The sequence below is a fragment of the Pinus tabuliformis genome, chromosome 1_1 (genome assembly GCF_031772625.1).
Source record: "Pinus tabuliformis cultivar Carrire ecotype Pingquan chromosome 1_1, CPIR1, whole genome shotgun sequence".
In the NCBI taxonomy this organism is placed as follows: Eukaryota; Viridiplantae; Streptophyta; class Pinopsida; order Pinales; family Pinaceae; genus Pinus; species Pinus tabuliformis.
In genome coordinates, this window is record NC_142297.1 from 429,400,338 (window position 1) to 429,415,964 (window position 15,627).

At 38.5% G+C, this 15,627-nt stretch overlaps 1 protein-coding gene and 1 pseudogene across 1 annotated transcript; one reads left to right on the top strand and one right to left on the bottom strand.

Moving 5' to 3' along the window:
* The first annotated feature begins 865 nt into the window (after positions 1-865).
* On the top strand, positions 866-1,942 carry LOC149213546 (WD repeat-containing protein VIP3 pseudogene; annotated as a pseudogene).
* A 2,509-nt stretch (positions 1,943-4,451) lies between these two features.
* LOC149213547 (scopoletin glucosyltransferase-like) lies at positions 4,452-6,182 on the bottom strand. Its single transcript, XM_089390772.1, has one exon. The coding sequence runs from the start codon at positions 6,066-6,068 to the stop codon at positions 4,644-4,646; it is 1,425 nt and encodes a 474-aa protein (XP_089246898.1). The 5' UTR covers positions 6,069-6,182; the 3' UTR covers positions 4,452-4,643.
* Positions 6,183-15,627: the final 9,445 nt, after the last annotated feature.

The following is a 15,627-nucleotide window of genomic DNA, read 5'->3' on the forward strand; positions in this document are numbered from 1 at the left end:
CAAATGTATACCCTGTATAACTGTTGGAACATCTAATTCCTACTTGTTTCAGTTGTGATTCTTAGTAAGTAAAGGAGTTTGTCCCTCGTAGTTAGGATCTATTTCCTAAATTGGTGTGTGGTTGAGATAATCTCTCAACCAATAGACTGTGTGTCCAAGATAGCGTGAGACAACACTTCTTGTATATATGTAATTGTATTTGATTAATAAATTAATCTGGATTCTCATATTTTATCATGGTATCAGAGCCTAGAAGGTCTGGCCCCTCCTGGGCCGAGGAAATAAAGAGCTTGGTTTTCTAATCGATTTTTGAGTTTGTCCTTCATCGATCTTATAGCGTGGAGGTGCCATTGGTAACCAGCTCCCTAGATGGTGCAGTGGCGGTGTGGTGAATCCATGCTATGGATGCTATTGGGAGGCCAAGTGATGGAGCAATGGAGGTGGAGACCATGAGGCTGCAGCAAATCAATTGTGTGCCAGCCTATTGGCAGATCTGTGGAGGCAGTTTTTTGTGCTACATGCTGGTGAGGTCGATCAGCGGTGAGGGCGGTTAATGGAAAATCTATGAGTCTGCAGATCTATGAGCCTGTTGATTGAGATTGTCGTGAAATACCCATGGATTACTTGTGCCTGTTCATGGTGGTCGTCGAGTAGTTGTTGGATCAGGCAGGGCATCTAGGCACTGCTGATTTTTTGTGACCTGGTTGCTTCTCAAAAGGGTTTGGTGACTGGTGAGGTTCTGGATCTGAGGGAGTAGGCTACCGGGACCTCCTTTGACCGCCTTTGCTAATTTGATCAGTGGCCAATACATAATTTTGTTAATCGAACTCAGGAAGAAATCGGAGGTTAACCCAACTTCTTGATAATGAATAAAGGGCGTAGACAGTGGGTGAAATTAAGGGCTGTGACTTGGGCTCCTGCCACAACCTCAAGGCCCGCTAAACTGCTTAGCAGATCACTGGACAAGAGCGTCAAGATATGGAGTGGCGATGAATTGGAAGAAGAGGCCACCAACATTGGCCTTTCCCTGGGAGTGGTGGCAGTGGCCACCCATCCTACGACCCCAATTGCCTCTTCCACCTCCCTTGACAGCTTCGTCCGAGTCTTCGATGTCGACACCAACACCACTGTTTCTACGCTTGAGTCGTCCCCTTCAGAAGCCTGGAACAAGTTGTTCATGCTAAGGGGAATATGTTGGCTATAGCTGGAGTGGGTAGCACCTCTGTGAAGCTGTAGGATACTACTTCATGGTGGACAGATGTTTCCCTTGATGTTCCTAAAGGAGAGGGTACTAACACAAAATCATCAGAAAAAGCTAGAGGGAAATTTGTTCTAGCTGTTGCATGGAGTCGAGATGGAAGTCGTCTTGCATGCAGCACAATGGATGGGACGATTGCAATATTTGATGTGATACGTGGCAAATTCCTATACTATTTGGAGGCTCATTACATGCCGGTGAGATCCCTTGTTTTTTTTCTCCCACTGATTCTCGATCTTATTCTCTGCCTCAGATGACAAGCATATTCATTTGAATTAATAACCGGAGAACCCACAGTATGAGTATTTTTATGCCAACGTTTCAAATCCCAACTGGGATCCATCATCAGGACTTTAAGAATGATGATACAAGATGAGCTGCTTTAGAGAAATAAATACTATTGAGGATAAATTTGGAACAATACACTGTCGGCTAGGAAATTTATATCTATGATGTTGACAGCAAGAGCCTTATCTGTGCTATGTATGGCATACAAGTTGGGTTCTAATTATCGACGTCAACCCAGATGGTTTAGCTGTTGCCACAGGATCTAGTGATAGAACTCTGGATAGTGTGTTGCTCATGCAACTGGAGGTTTACCGCCTTCTTCTTTCTCTTCAGGTCAACTTGACAGAATTGGAGTTTGGAAAGGTAAACACATTGAGCCTGATCATCTCAATGTAAATATGAAATTTGTTAGAATATCACATTTAAAATAAATAAATAAAACTCCAATGAGAAACAAATTAATATGGTATTTATAAATGTTTTGGAATTAGAAGCATTGAGCTTATTTAACACAATGGAGTGGTTTTGTTAGAATTAACTACTCTAACAAATCATGCAGGTAAATCCAAGACAATTAAATCAGAAATAGAAAAAAAAAACCAAAGATGCCTAGGATGTGATCGAAAGATGAAGTGCACGAGCAGCATCAGAGATTGGAAGATGATGGACAACTAGGTGAAAGTTTGTGTGAGTTAGTGTGATTTTGTGGAATAGACTCACTAGCATGTTATTTTATGAGTCACATTTTATTAGTAAGCAAGTCTATGGCGTTTTATAGTGGTCTTTGTAAACTGTGTAACTGGTAACTCCAGAGTTGGTGTGTGAAATGTAAGCCTGGTAAGGCATGTGTATCCCCATACAGTTCATGGTAATCTAAAAACCACTTTGTATTTGCGGTGTCGGTTTGTGGTAAGCCATAAACCACGTGTAAGAGTGAGGTGGGACAGAGATTCCTGTAAACATGGTTTAGGGTTCGCCGACAAAACCCTTGGCCCATGGTGCCTGGAGTGCCCTAGTGGTATCTCATTTTAACATGGTATCATTTTAACATGAAGAGCCTTCGTTGATGAATTGAGTGCCTTGCTGTCATTGTTGAGCCTTCGTGGCTGTGGTTAGCCTTGGTGGCTGAGAGCCCTTGCTGGCATGGTTGAGGTTGATCTGATAAAACCCATAGCATGGTTACGGGTAATTCGAAAAACCCATGATGATATTGGAGGGGGATTCACAAGTACAGGTATAGGTGTGCAATTATAGTGGTTGGAAGAATCATGTATGTGAAGGACCTCCTACAAGACTGGCGGTTGCAGCGGTTAGTACCCATGCATTCCGTTGGATGGTTGCTCCTTTATATGGACATCAACATATTATTTTTGGTATATTTGACCACAACTAGATTTTATACAAGACTGGCGGTTGCAGCGGTTAGTACCCATGCATTCAGTTGGATAGTTGCTCCTTTATATGGACATCAACATATTATTTTTGGTATATTTGACCACAACTAGATTTTATAAACTGATAATGGAGACAAGTACTCATTAAGGGGGAGTGTTGGAATATCTAATTCCTACTTGCCTGAGTTGTGATTCTTATTAAGTAAAGGAGTCTGTTCCTAGTAGTTAGGATCTATTTCCTAGATTGGTGTGTGGTTGAGATAATCTCTTAACCAATAGAGTGTGTGTTCAAGATAGCGTACATATCTTGAGACAACACTTCTTGTATATATATAATTGCGTTTGATTAATAAATTAATATGGATTCTCATATTTTATCAATAACTTTGCTTCACAACACCCCTAATTGTGAAGGTATATCTCAGCTACTTAAATTTTTGCTTTCTGTAACAAAAGATACAGAGCCCAGTGCTTATTGCAAATGACTTTGTATATAGTGAAAATAACAAAATGAGTTCCGAAAATGATTCCCTTCTCTAGTTTGAGATATAGTACAAATCATCCCCAATTTAAATAAAGATTAAAGTACTAAATCATTTTAAAATTAAAGTATTTCAGATTATATATAATAAAATTGATGAAATTATAATAAACAAATTTAATCAAATTTTTACCAAATAACTTTATATACTAGAATTATTTACCAGTGTCAATAGTATTGTTCTAATAATTTTATATACTAGAATTATTTAGCAATGTCAATAGTATTGTTTTAATGGAAAAGAAGTTTAATGATGGGTTTTGTATATCTTAAAATATGAAGTTTACAATAATGCCCTTCTCTAGTTTGAGATATAGTACAAATCTTCCCCAATTTAAATAAAGATTAAAGTACTAAATCATTTTAAAATTAAAGTATTTCAGATTATATATAATAAAATTAATGAAATTATAATAAACAAATTTAATCAAATTTTTACCAAATAACTTTATATACTAGAATTATTTACGAGTGTCAATAGTATTGTTCTAATAATTTTATATACTAGAATTATTTAGCAACGTCAATAGTGTTGTTTTAATGGAAAAGAAGTTTAATGGTGGGTTTTGTATATCTTAAAATATTAAGTTTACAATAATGTATTATTTTAATGAAATTGTAATGAAAGAAGTTAATGAAATTGTATTGAAAGTTAAATAGTGAGTTTTCTATATTTTAAGATAGTGAGTTTTGTATATTTTAAAATATTCATATAAAATTAATATTTCAAACTAAAGTAAAAATTTTCCAATTTTTCCAAATAAAATTGTAATGAAATTGTATTAAAAATTTAATAATAGGTTTTATATATTTTAAAATATTAATATAAAAATAATATTTCAAACATAATTTTTCTAATATTTCCAATTTAACAATTTTATGGGAATCTCTTTACACATACCAATTAAAAATGTTTCCATTTTAACAATTCCATGGAGGTCTCTTTGCACCTTTGACACAATTACAGCTTTCTAATTTGATGCCAATTAAAATATATAACTTTTTAATTTTCGTACACATTTACCTAGTAATAGGTACGGAGCCACCATTCAACAATTATTAGATGAAGTTGTACACTCAGACCTACGATTAGAACAAAGACAATAGATACGGAGCCACCAGTCATCAAGTATTAGATGAAGTTGTACACTCAGACCTACGATTACAACACTAATTTCCGTGGACTATTCTTAAAACGAAGACATGCGTTGATAAATGAATCCACATTTTGCCCTGCTCCGCCCTCTTTCGAAACCGCCGCAACGGCAACCATACTTAGATCCTTCACCCTCTGCATCATCTCATCCGCCTCCATTACTCTTCGCACCACCATTTCTACCTCATCTCTTTTAGCCACGCCATCACTCGTCTTCAACTCCACCGCCACTTTCACTTCCTTCGCCAGAAGCATAGCGTTTAACGGCTGGTCCGAATGTAGTGGCAAGGTGATCATCGGAACGGCCGCCGCCACGCTCTCCAGAACCGAATTCCATCCGCAGTGGGTGATAAAAGCCCCCGTCGCTTCGTGCGCCAAAATAGCTGCCTGTGGCGCCCAACAGTATTCGATAAGGCACAGTGCCCCAAGCCGTAGCTCGTAGCCCTCCGGCAGCGCCTCTGCTTTCCATTTCTCCGCCGACGATGTGGAGTTATCTCCAAGTGTCGAGCCGGGTGGCCGCAGCACCCAAAGGAAGGGCTGCCCGCTCGCCTCCAGACCCATCGCCAGTTCTGTTACTTGTGCCGAAGAAATATACGATTCTGACCCGAACGCCACGTACACGACGGAGCCGGGGGTTTGGCGATCCAACCACGCCACAGTCTCCGCGTCCCTGGGGCTCTGGATTTTGTCCTTGCCCGGCAGCTCAACCATCGGCCCGACAGCCCATACTCCCTTACCGCCTCCTCCACCGCTCTGTAGGTGTCGGACAAATTTTGGCTCCAACTCACGGAACGTATTGAGAAGAAACCCATCCGCGAGTCGCGTGAATTCCACGTGCTGCCGGGTCTCTGCCATCACAAAGTCGGGCAAAACGAAGCTGTCGACAGCGTCAGCGACTTCCGGCAACAGTGGCACTCCCTCCTTGTCGCGGCATAAGGCGTCCACGCAGAGCCAGCTGAACGTGCTCGCCGGGGAGAAGATGAACGACTGCACGCCAAACTCGGCGGCCACGGCGTTTGACCACCCCATGAACATGTCGTAGATGAGAATCACACGATCCGGAGACGGGAAACCCCGGGATTTGTAATATTCACGGCCGGTCAGCTCCGCCATGAAACCCTTCAGCGGCTCTCTCATTTTGTGTATGATATCGAATATCATGGGTAGTTCATCATCGGAGATGTTATTGACGATCTGTCGGTCCGGCGGCAGAGGAGAATCTCCGACCGATAAATCGTGGAGATAGAGGGGCAAATCACCCCATCCTTGCAACCGCTGGAGGAGAATTTGACGGTTTGAAGGGAGGGTAACACAGATGACTGTTACGCCTCTGGTCGCCAGCATTCTTGAGAGGTTGAGGATTGCATTGAAGTGACTGTGGGCTAAGAAGGGCAGCGTTACCGCGTACAATCTTCTTTCAATACCTTCCATGGCCGCCTGGACTGGCAATACTACCTCGAAAATTTTATTAAATAAAATCAGAGCAGACGAAAACTGAATTTAATTAATAGATATTTCGATATACGATAGGCAACCGCATTTATTTTTTTCCAGAAAGAAAAAGCACTGTAGTATTATATAAGATATAGCTGAGAAATGGTCGCGACCAATCTGATAATATAATAATAGTCTCCAGAAAGGTCTGTTCCAAAAAGGCAACCGCATTTATTTATTCTAGTAGATGTAGCAAACACAATATAAGTCAACAAAATATTTCATCATAGCTGAGAAATGGTCGCGACCAATCTGATAATCATAGTCGAGAAATGGTCGTGACCAATCTGATAATAATAGTCTCCAGAAAGGTCTGTTCCAAAAAGGCAACCACATTTATTTATTCTAGTAGATGGAGCAAACACAATATAAGTCAACAAAATATTACATCATAGGTGAATAATGGTCGCGACCAATCTGATAATAATAGTCTCCAGAAAGGTCTGTTCCAAAAAGGCAACCGCATTTATTTATGCTAGGAGATGTAGCAAACACAATATAAGTCAACAAAACGTTCTAGAAATCCTTAATTTGATTATGAATATTCTCCTACTATACAATATAAGTCGACAAAACGTTTTAGAAATCCTTGAATGGATTATGAATATTTTCGTATCATAGGCTCTGATATTTAGACAATTCATGATATTTAAAAGAAATTAGGGTACGTTTCATCGCGAAATTTCCGTTTCATAATGTGGAACATACCATGAAAATTCCCCAAGAAAAATAACCGTTCTAGGTAATTCCTTGGCCTCAATACACTTCTCCTTAATTATTAATACAGTTGTGCTGCATTATTGCACATTATTAATCCACTTGAGCTAGTAAATGTACCAAAGACAATATAAGTCAACAAAACTTTTTAGAAATCTCTGATTTAATTATGAATATTTTCATATAAATATATTATAAATTTTCATTATCAAATAATGGAGGAAGACATCTCCAAAAAAGACCAGTAAAAGAGTAGGTGCACTTACACAACCAAAGGTGGATTGGCACTGCAATCCGAGTAATGGAGCAAGACATCTACAATAAAACCTAGTAACTAGTTGATTGCACTGTTAAAATGATAAGATATGCATATGAGAAGGGGTTAAACCCTATTTTTAACAATAGTGATGCAAAAACACTAACATAATATTGAATTTAGTATTTACCAATAAAGTCATCAGCATAGTTTTAAAACCCGGTCAGTCAGAACTAGAAACCGATCAAACCAGCCAGTCAGCAAATCTTTGAAGTCAAACCAGCCAATTGAACCAGTTTGGTATCGGTTAGGTACCAACCGGTCCAACCTGACCTGTTCCATCATAAACTGGCCCAGGTCAACTAATCTCCACACAGTAAGGATGTGGGCCCACAGATTGAGGTTTTAGGTGGTTTCTAAGCAAACCATGGGCAGTTTCCCTCCAATTTTTGGCCTCAACTTATAAAAGAAGCCTTACACTCCTATTTGCCTCGCACTTCTCATTTCAAGTTCTTGTTAGCATATGAGAGCTTGGAGAGTTTTGCAACAGCAGTAAGTTTTGCAGCAACAGGAGCAAGTTTGGAGGTTCTTTGTCATCTTGGAGTTGGTTTGGAGCTGTCTACTGGAGTTGGCATCTTTGGAAGGAGGTTTTGGTAACTAGTTTTCATTCCCAATTCCCAGGTATGATTTCCCTCTTTAAAGATTCCAAAATTGATTGTCACCCCTTCTTTTTATTTTTTCTTCCTTTTCAAGTAAAAAACAAACCCTCTTTCAAGGCTAAATATGCCTCTTTTTTGTTTTCAAATTTATCATAGGTTTTGCATTTTACTTGGTTGCATTTTTTTTATTTGCAGATATATTTCCCTTCAAATCTGATATGTTATCATCCACCATGAACCCAAAATGTTGCATGGGTTCATTGTTATGTTGTTGGTGGGAAAATGGTGTGCAAATATTGCAAGCACCCAATAGGAGAGGGTGGAGGGAGGTATCCATAAGTTTAAACAACAGTTGGCTGGTATAAGAGGCCAAGTAACCCCATTTGATGCACCAGATGATGTGATTGGGCCTATTAGGGCAGGATAACTTGAAAAACTGAGAAGTTTGAGGCAAAGGTTAAGGAAAACACTATACAGGCAGAAATTACAAGCAAAAGTTTGATGAGTGATCATGTTGATTAGTGATTTGTAGTAGGCCAGTGGCCTAGTAGCTTCAGTTATAGCATTGTTTTTGGACTAGAGAGGCCATTTAGAGCCTCATTGATGATGTATTTTGTTGGTGATATGTATTGCACTCTATGCCATTTTGATATATGCACTCTTACATGGTATATATATATATATGAGAGAACTTCGAATATTTTGTCTCTAATAATAAAATCGAACTAAGTTAAAAATCAATAAAACTAAAAAAATATCCATACACTAACCCTAATCATATGACATACATAACAAACAAAAAGAAATCGAAGCGTGTTGTTTGTTGTTGATGCGGGTCAGAGCTTAGAGGATGGCGGCAAGGTTTGAGCAAGGTGAGGAATGGACGAATGCAATCAGCAACGGATGATGAGCAAATGATGCTCAATGGACAGCAGATTTCATGTGTGTTTGCATGTTTGACAGCGATGAGGGAGCAGAAAAACGCATGAAGGAGATCAAAGGCCAAGCTATGTAGAGAATGAAGAATGAGCAATGGGCAGTGTAGGAGGAATGGAGGGAAAAACGCAAAGGAGGAAGCGCTGACTAGTGAGGAAGGGAGAAGACTGCGTGGAGGTTTCAGTTTTTTTTTTTTGGGGGCAGGTTTTGAGCAGCGTGGGATGGTAGAACGCTGGTGGACAGCGGAGGGAGATGAGGGTTATCTGCGAGTTGTTGAGCATAACGGTTTCTCGCAAGTATACATGGGTATGGTAGCACAGAGGTCATGGAAAAGTTGTGGAATTGGAAATGTGGATGGGCAGCGACGTTTCTGATTTTGCTGACTACGGGTTCACGGAATGAGATAAGCAATCAAAGGCTATGAAGAGAAGAAGGAACGGATGAAGGTTGAACGATGGGCAACAAGGGTTTTAAACAGTTTGCCCAAAAATTTCGAAGTTTTTCTGCAACAAAAAAAAATGAAAACCCCAGGCAGCACGTATAAAGACAAATGGTGCCCAATAAAACTCTGAAATTCCCAGATTTAAGATCTTACATATTTGTTTAAAATTTTTCCGATGAAATTCTAAAAAAAAAATCCTCTAGATATAATAATAATAATAATAAAAATAAAAATAAAATAAAATAATTGGACTGTAAAATTCTTTCGAATAAATTTCTGCAAAATGATGTTGATGAGCGTCAGAAATCCAGATTTTACTCTCCATGGCCTAGATCTGGATTCTGCACAGTCTTCCTTTTCAGATCTGCAGCTGCAAGACAACAAGAAACACCCAAATGATATATACAATGACCCAAAAACAAAAACGCAGAAAACCCAAGTCAGAAAACTGAAAATAATTACACATCTATGTACATAAATGGCAGACTTATCGAATTAAAATAATAAAGTAATATTTACATATAATTTTAAATATAATTAGTATATATATAATTAAGATAAAAGTAATATTTACATATAATTACTTTATATATATAATTAAAATAATTTTATGGGCTATTAAGTATGATTATTTTTTAATAAAGATTTCATAATTTTAATTTAATTATCAATAAATAATAAATAGATGGTAGGAATTTAACTTTTACAAAATACTTTTATAATAGTCATAGTAGAAGGTTGAGATTTATATTATAGATTTTTATGCCCTATTTACTTTTAAATTTAATATAAAAATTATTAAATCAAAGTAAAATGAAATATGTCTAAAATATTATGACTATAAAATGATTTTTAGTTTTTGGCCATGTACTATTGATAAGCCATGGTATTATAAGAATACTTATTTATAAATTCAAAATTTCTATGAAAATGTTGTTGTGAGTTTTAATTGTGAAGAATCTTGTTACATGTTTTCTTAAATGTATAAATTTTTAAGTAATATTTTAGTTCTTTTTATAATTAGCAATTAATAAAAAAAAAAATCTAAGTTATGCTAATTCTATTAATGAAAAAAGAAATCATACACTGAGGCCGAAGCCTGTACTTAACCATGCCGGAGGAATGGCATCAACCAGCAAAAGTCTAGATTTGAACTACCCAGAAGGGAAACCAGTCCGTAACCAAAAAAGTTCAGAAAATTAGCTTGTTGCCCATGCAGGGGAACCCAACAAAGCATCTAGTTTTGTATCATTGTATCTAATGAGACCAAAAAATGAAAACCCAACTAAAGAGCCGAAAATTTTATAGTTTTTCCCCAAAATCCCATTGAAAACAGAAAGCTAAAAAACAGAGTCCCAATGAACCTGAGACATGTGGCATGCTGAGTGGCAAACTATGTGGCAGACACGTGGCACACTGAGTGGCAGCAAGGTGGCAGACAAAGAGGCTGACACACGGCATCGAGGTGGCAGGCTAGGGACGTGGCAGCGATGGAGGGTGCTTCTCCACGATGAAGCATATGTACTCGTCCATGTCGCCACTTGCCAACGGTGATGTCTCCGTGTTGCCAGCCTGCAATACCAGGTGTTCTTCCTCGACGAGACAACAATATTCGTCCATTACCCAGTTAGTTTGCGGAGCCTCATTCACTTCCTTCCCTACGTGTCTGGTCTGCTGCTCCTGGCTCCGCTCCCCTGCACCTTGAATGCTCATCTGAGCGAGTTTCAGTTTGGCTTTGGTGTGGCTGCACCCTGCTGTGGTGCGCCCACCACCAGCGATGTCCGATATCCCAATTGCCCTAGTTTGGCCACCTCCCATCGTTCCTTGCTCCTCAGTTGTCGTGATGCATTCACCAGCCTCAGTGTCTTGTGCCTCAGAGGTCTGCTCTTCCTCGTGAAAGCGTATGGTTATGGTGGCTGTGATTAGGGGCTTGTTCAGGGTGGAGCAGAAGGTGAATTGGGAATTCTGGGAATGCAGTTGAGGAGTGGGTGGAGTGCCTCTGGGAGATGGGGTAGAAGTGGAGGGGAAGCTGCTGGGAGGCGAGGCAGAGGCCACTGAGAGGAGGCAACCTCTTCCACTACGCGTATTTGGGTAACGACCTGGGATTTGCTCAGCTAGAGAGGAAGTGGTATCCGAAGCAGGAGAGCACTGGGGGCGACTCAGGCTCCCTCGGTTCCGACCCCTATGGCTACGCATCCTGTGTCGCACCATGTTGTCTACAGGTGGATGCGAATTTCGTCTAGAATTGGGCACAATGGGATGCAACGTCACAATGGAGTTTGCGGACAATTCAGTAGAGGGATGAGCAACCAGGGCCGAAGGGATGATAAAATGACAATCTAGGCTGTGGGTGAAGTGGATGACCGAGCCAAAATCAATATAGCAAAGGAGGTTGCAGCATCTCCCTGTGGTTGTGCGGGAGCTAGGTGCAATCACTACACGAGGGCAGAGGCATTGCAAGGGCCGAGGTTGTAAGGGTGGATAGGCAGGAGAAGAGGTGACATTTTCCTGAGAATTCATGTTTGCCATGAGCCGAGGTTGATGGCGGTTATCATATTGGAGACAGTGCTCACATAAGGTGCATTTATGGCGATTGTAAATGCCATTTTTGGACCACTGTGCCGACCTGCAGGAGGCCATGTGGTCTCGCCACACACCAACCCAGTTGGCAACCACCTCACTATCCTTAATTGTCACCCGCATCAGGGAGAAATTAACAATTAATAATTAAGACAGTAGGTGTGTTTCTTTTGGAATAGGGATCCCACACTTTCACTTTAATTATCAGTAATTATTAGGTAGATGGTGGAGATTTAACATGCACTGAGTATTTTGGAATACGTGGCAGAAATGCAGTGCAAGACATGAAAAGTGGACTTACCCTGAAATAGCTAAGATGAAAGTGCCGAAGACTCCTCGATGCATTGTGGGATGTCAGAGCTGCAAGTTTGATGTGAGGAATGAGCTCTATAGCATCCGGTTCATGAGTTCTGATAAGATCAAGGTTATGACGCACATGCCAAAAATCTAGAAAAAGTGACATTTGGCGAGAGGCTTCTAAAATGAGTTTTGCATTTAACTTCCAGCTGCTAAAAATAGATCCCTAGATCTAGGGATGCCTTTTGCATGCTGCCTTTTGCTATTTCGGGAAGAGAATCCCATGCATGCAAATCAGTTTTGCTCAGTCCCAGAGGGAACCGGTCAACCTGAAGGCACATAAAACAACCTGCTTGACCAAGAAAGGGATTTCTGCAATTTCTTAGAGGAACTAGGCTGACTGTCATAGAGGGATTGCGCAATTTCTAGGAGGAGCAGGTGACTGCTCCCTAGAATTGTGCAATTTCTGGGTTGAGCTGCAGTGCTGGGCCAAATTGCACAATATTCCCAAGGAAGACTGTCTAATTGCATTGCACAATTTTTGAGCCCAGCAGGCTGCCCAACAGATTTGCTCAATTTCTAGGGGCAAGGCTAGTTCCCCTCCAGAATTGCGTAATTTTCTAATTGAGTTGCTCAACCAGAAACTAGCCCAAGTTCAGAATGGCAGCCTGTGAGGGGAGTGAAGCAAACTAACATGCACGGGCCGGTAAGCTGCTGAGAAATCAATGAAGCTTATGTATTTGACAGTACAAGACATGTTACTAAGGATGGTTGGTAGGGAAGCTCAAACATGAAGCTATGGCAAAATTTTGGAGGGTGGTTGTAGCCGCTGCAACATAACTTCTTAACCATATATACTTAAACATTTTATGAAACCTAGTTGGTGTCAACTGCTTTTAGGGTGTTAATATTACTGTCTGGGAAATTATTAACACCATATAATTACACATTACTAAGTGATGTTCATGATTAGTTGTGATAGGTATAAATGTAATTGGAGGGAACTCATTTGGGGATGTGCCCTTTTTTCTAGCTTTAACAAAGTCAGCAGGGAAACTATCATTACTCATTCGTTTACACTCCACCAAAATTGATAAAAGTGGAGTAAATGACTTCAAACCACTGTAAATGTGATTCTCATGTGTGTAAATAAATAAACAAGAGCTGCAGGCATCAACAGTGCTTGCCAAGTTTTGATATGTTAGAAATCGGTGTGAAGAAATTGCTCGTGACCATGTATCATGTCTCAGTAAAAATGGTTAATAAAGGCCATATGTAGTATACCCAGGGGGATAGTATGGGGTACAAAGGGAGGGACCCAAAGGAATAATTTAATAATGTGTTGGGTCATAGTTAATAAACAAAGTGGTTAACCCGCATCATGTAAGGGACCACAAGTAGTTAGCAATAATGTGATAAGTCCATTGTATTAGATATATGGTATTGAGATACTCATGGTATTGTATGTATGAAGCCTCATACATCCAATACCATGGGCCTCTCAATACCATATATCTAATAAAATGGGCTTATCACATTATTGCTAATTACTTGTGGTCCCTTACATGATGCGGGTTAACCACTTTATTTATTAACTATGCCCCAACACATTATTACATTATTCCTTTGGGTCCCTCCCTCTCTACCCCATTCTATCCCCCCTAGGTATACTATGTATGGCCTTTATTAACCGTTTTCACTGAGACATGATACATCTTAATACCCTTTAATTCGTAGCAACATATTATTCTCTCATACCCAAACGTGAAGTAATATTTTTTGTTTTTCTCATATTCCCATGTTGTATTATGACGACATAGTAGCATTTTTGTCAAGCAACTATTTTTAAGACCAATAGGGTTGTTAGTTACCCATTTTTCTAGTTTAGTGAACAAAAGATTGCTCCTTATCCATATATGCTTACTGGGAATCAACAATAATCTTTGATACATACCAAAATCTCTATCATAAATCCAAGTGCATCTATTGATGTCTCTTATTCATTTTGTAAGTAAACTCTTTAACCTTGGATTCAAAATTTTAAGGTAACAAGAAAAAGGAAAGTTTTTCACAAATTTTATAAGAAATCAATCTTTTTTTCAACTTAATCATTAGATGTTACAATAGGAACCTTGGTCATATTCAATAAATTCAGCTTCTAAATATTGTTAATGACATGAAGAATGATATGTATTATATCCTCCTAAGTTAAAGTGCTTATTTCTCTACCCTTATTTATAATAGTTGAAAAAATGAGAAGAATTTTCATATCTAAATACAAATTAGTTGCGTGTTTTCAATGTTATTTACATCAATTACATAGTTGATGATAAATGTCGTGATATATACCCTTATTTTAATAGGTTCCAATGAGAAAACAATTATCGTGTCATAAGCAAGCATTGCATATCAAGTAACATGTCAACAATAAAGGATATTGCAAGAAAGGCAATACAAAGATTTATAATTAAATGAATTTCATCCAAATGTTATTGCTAATAGTTATTTTACTAATATACATTCCAAAGAAGTATTAGTGCATTAGAAAATGAATTATTTCAATGAAAAGCAACAAATGACTTGTTCCTAATAATTTAATTTACACAGTTCTCATTGGTGTGTACTATAGGAAAGTTGACATGGGTGAGGAATTCAAATTGTGTGATGGTAAGGTAGAAATGGGTTCTATGGTCACCCATTCAAAGAATCTTAATTCCAAAATGAGGTTGATGACCCATATTTTATTTTCTGAAATATATTATCTGAAATAGCATCTATATATCTTGCTAAATAGTTACAAATCAATGATTTCTTTGGATATCTCCCATCCTTGAGAAAATTTTCCATATTATTCACTTCCAAATATTTGCTTTTAATATATTACTTCATAGAATTCTTTTTTATGATAGAGTTTTCTATACTAGATTTTTTGTCACAAAGATAACATAAATGTGTCTTTCTATACTACTTCAGACTAATGATTTCATTGGAGGCCTCCCACACTAAAGAAATGCTATTTGAATTCCCTCTAGAACAACTTGGTTGTTAAGGCTTTGTTTACTAAGTTAAACCTCCTAATCCTCCATTCTCTAGCCTATATTGGCTTGGTTATTCTCTGTTAGTCCAATAGGTGCCATTTTTTAAACTTTTTTCTCCATTACAAAGAAGTCCCTTATTAATTATTATATATTTGAGATTCCTTATTGAACTTTGGTAGATAGAAATGACCATCATTATTAACTAAATGAAGACTAAGCTTCCACTCGAGGTGAATTTTTTGTTCACCCATATTACCATATTCCTTTTGATCATTATTGACATATATGTTTGGACTCTTGTAAAAAATCTTTTTGAAGAGTACCAAATAAATAACATAGGTTAAAAATAAAAATAAAAAACTTACTAATTTTCACTTTCACTTGTCCTTGTTCCTTTTCCCAAAAGAAGTAGGATCTCATTCAAGGACAAATCACCAGACAAATCAGGGACTTATCATTCTCCTTTAAACCCTACTCATCTCCATACCTATAAATGGGGGTGACTAGGAGGATGTATCTCAAATTTCATGGGATGAAAATAATTTTTTTTCCCTCTCCATTATAAATTTGC

What these genes read in the sequence shown, in the direction of transcription:
- LOC149213547 (XM_089390772.1), bottom strand. Translation starts at nt 6,068, where the DNA reads ATGGAAGGTATTGAAAGAAGATTGTACGCGGTAACGCTGCCCTTCTTA.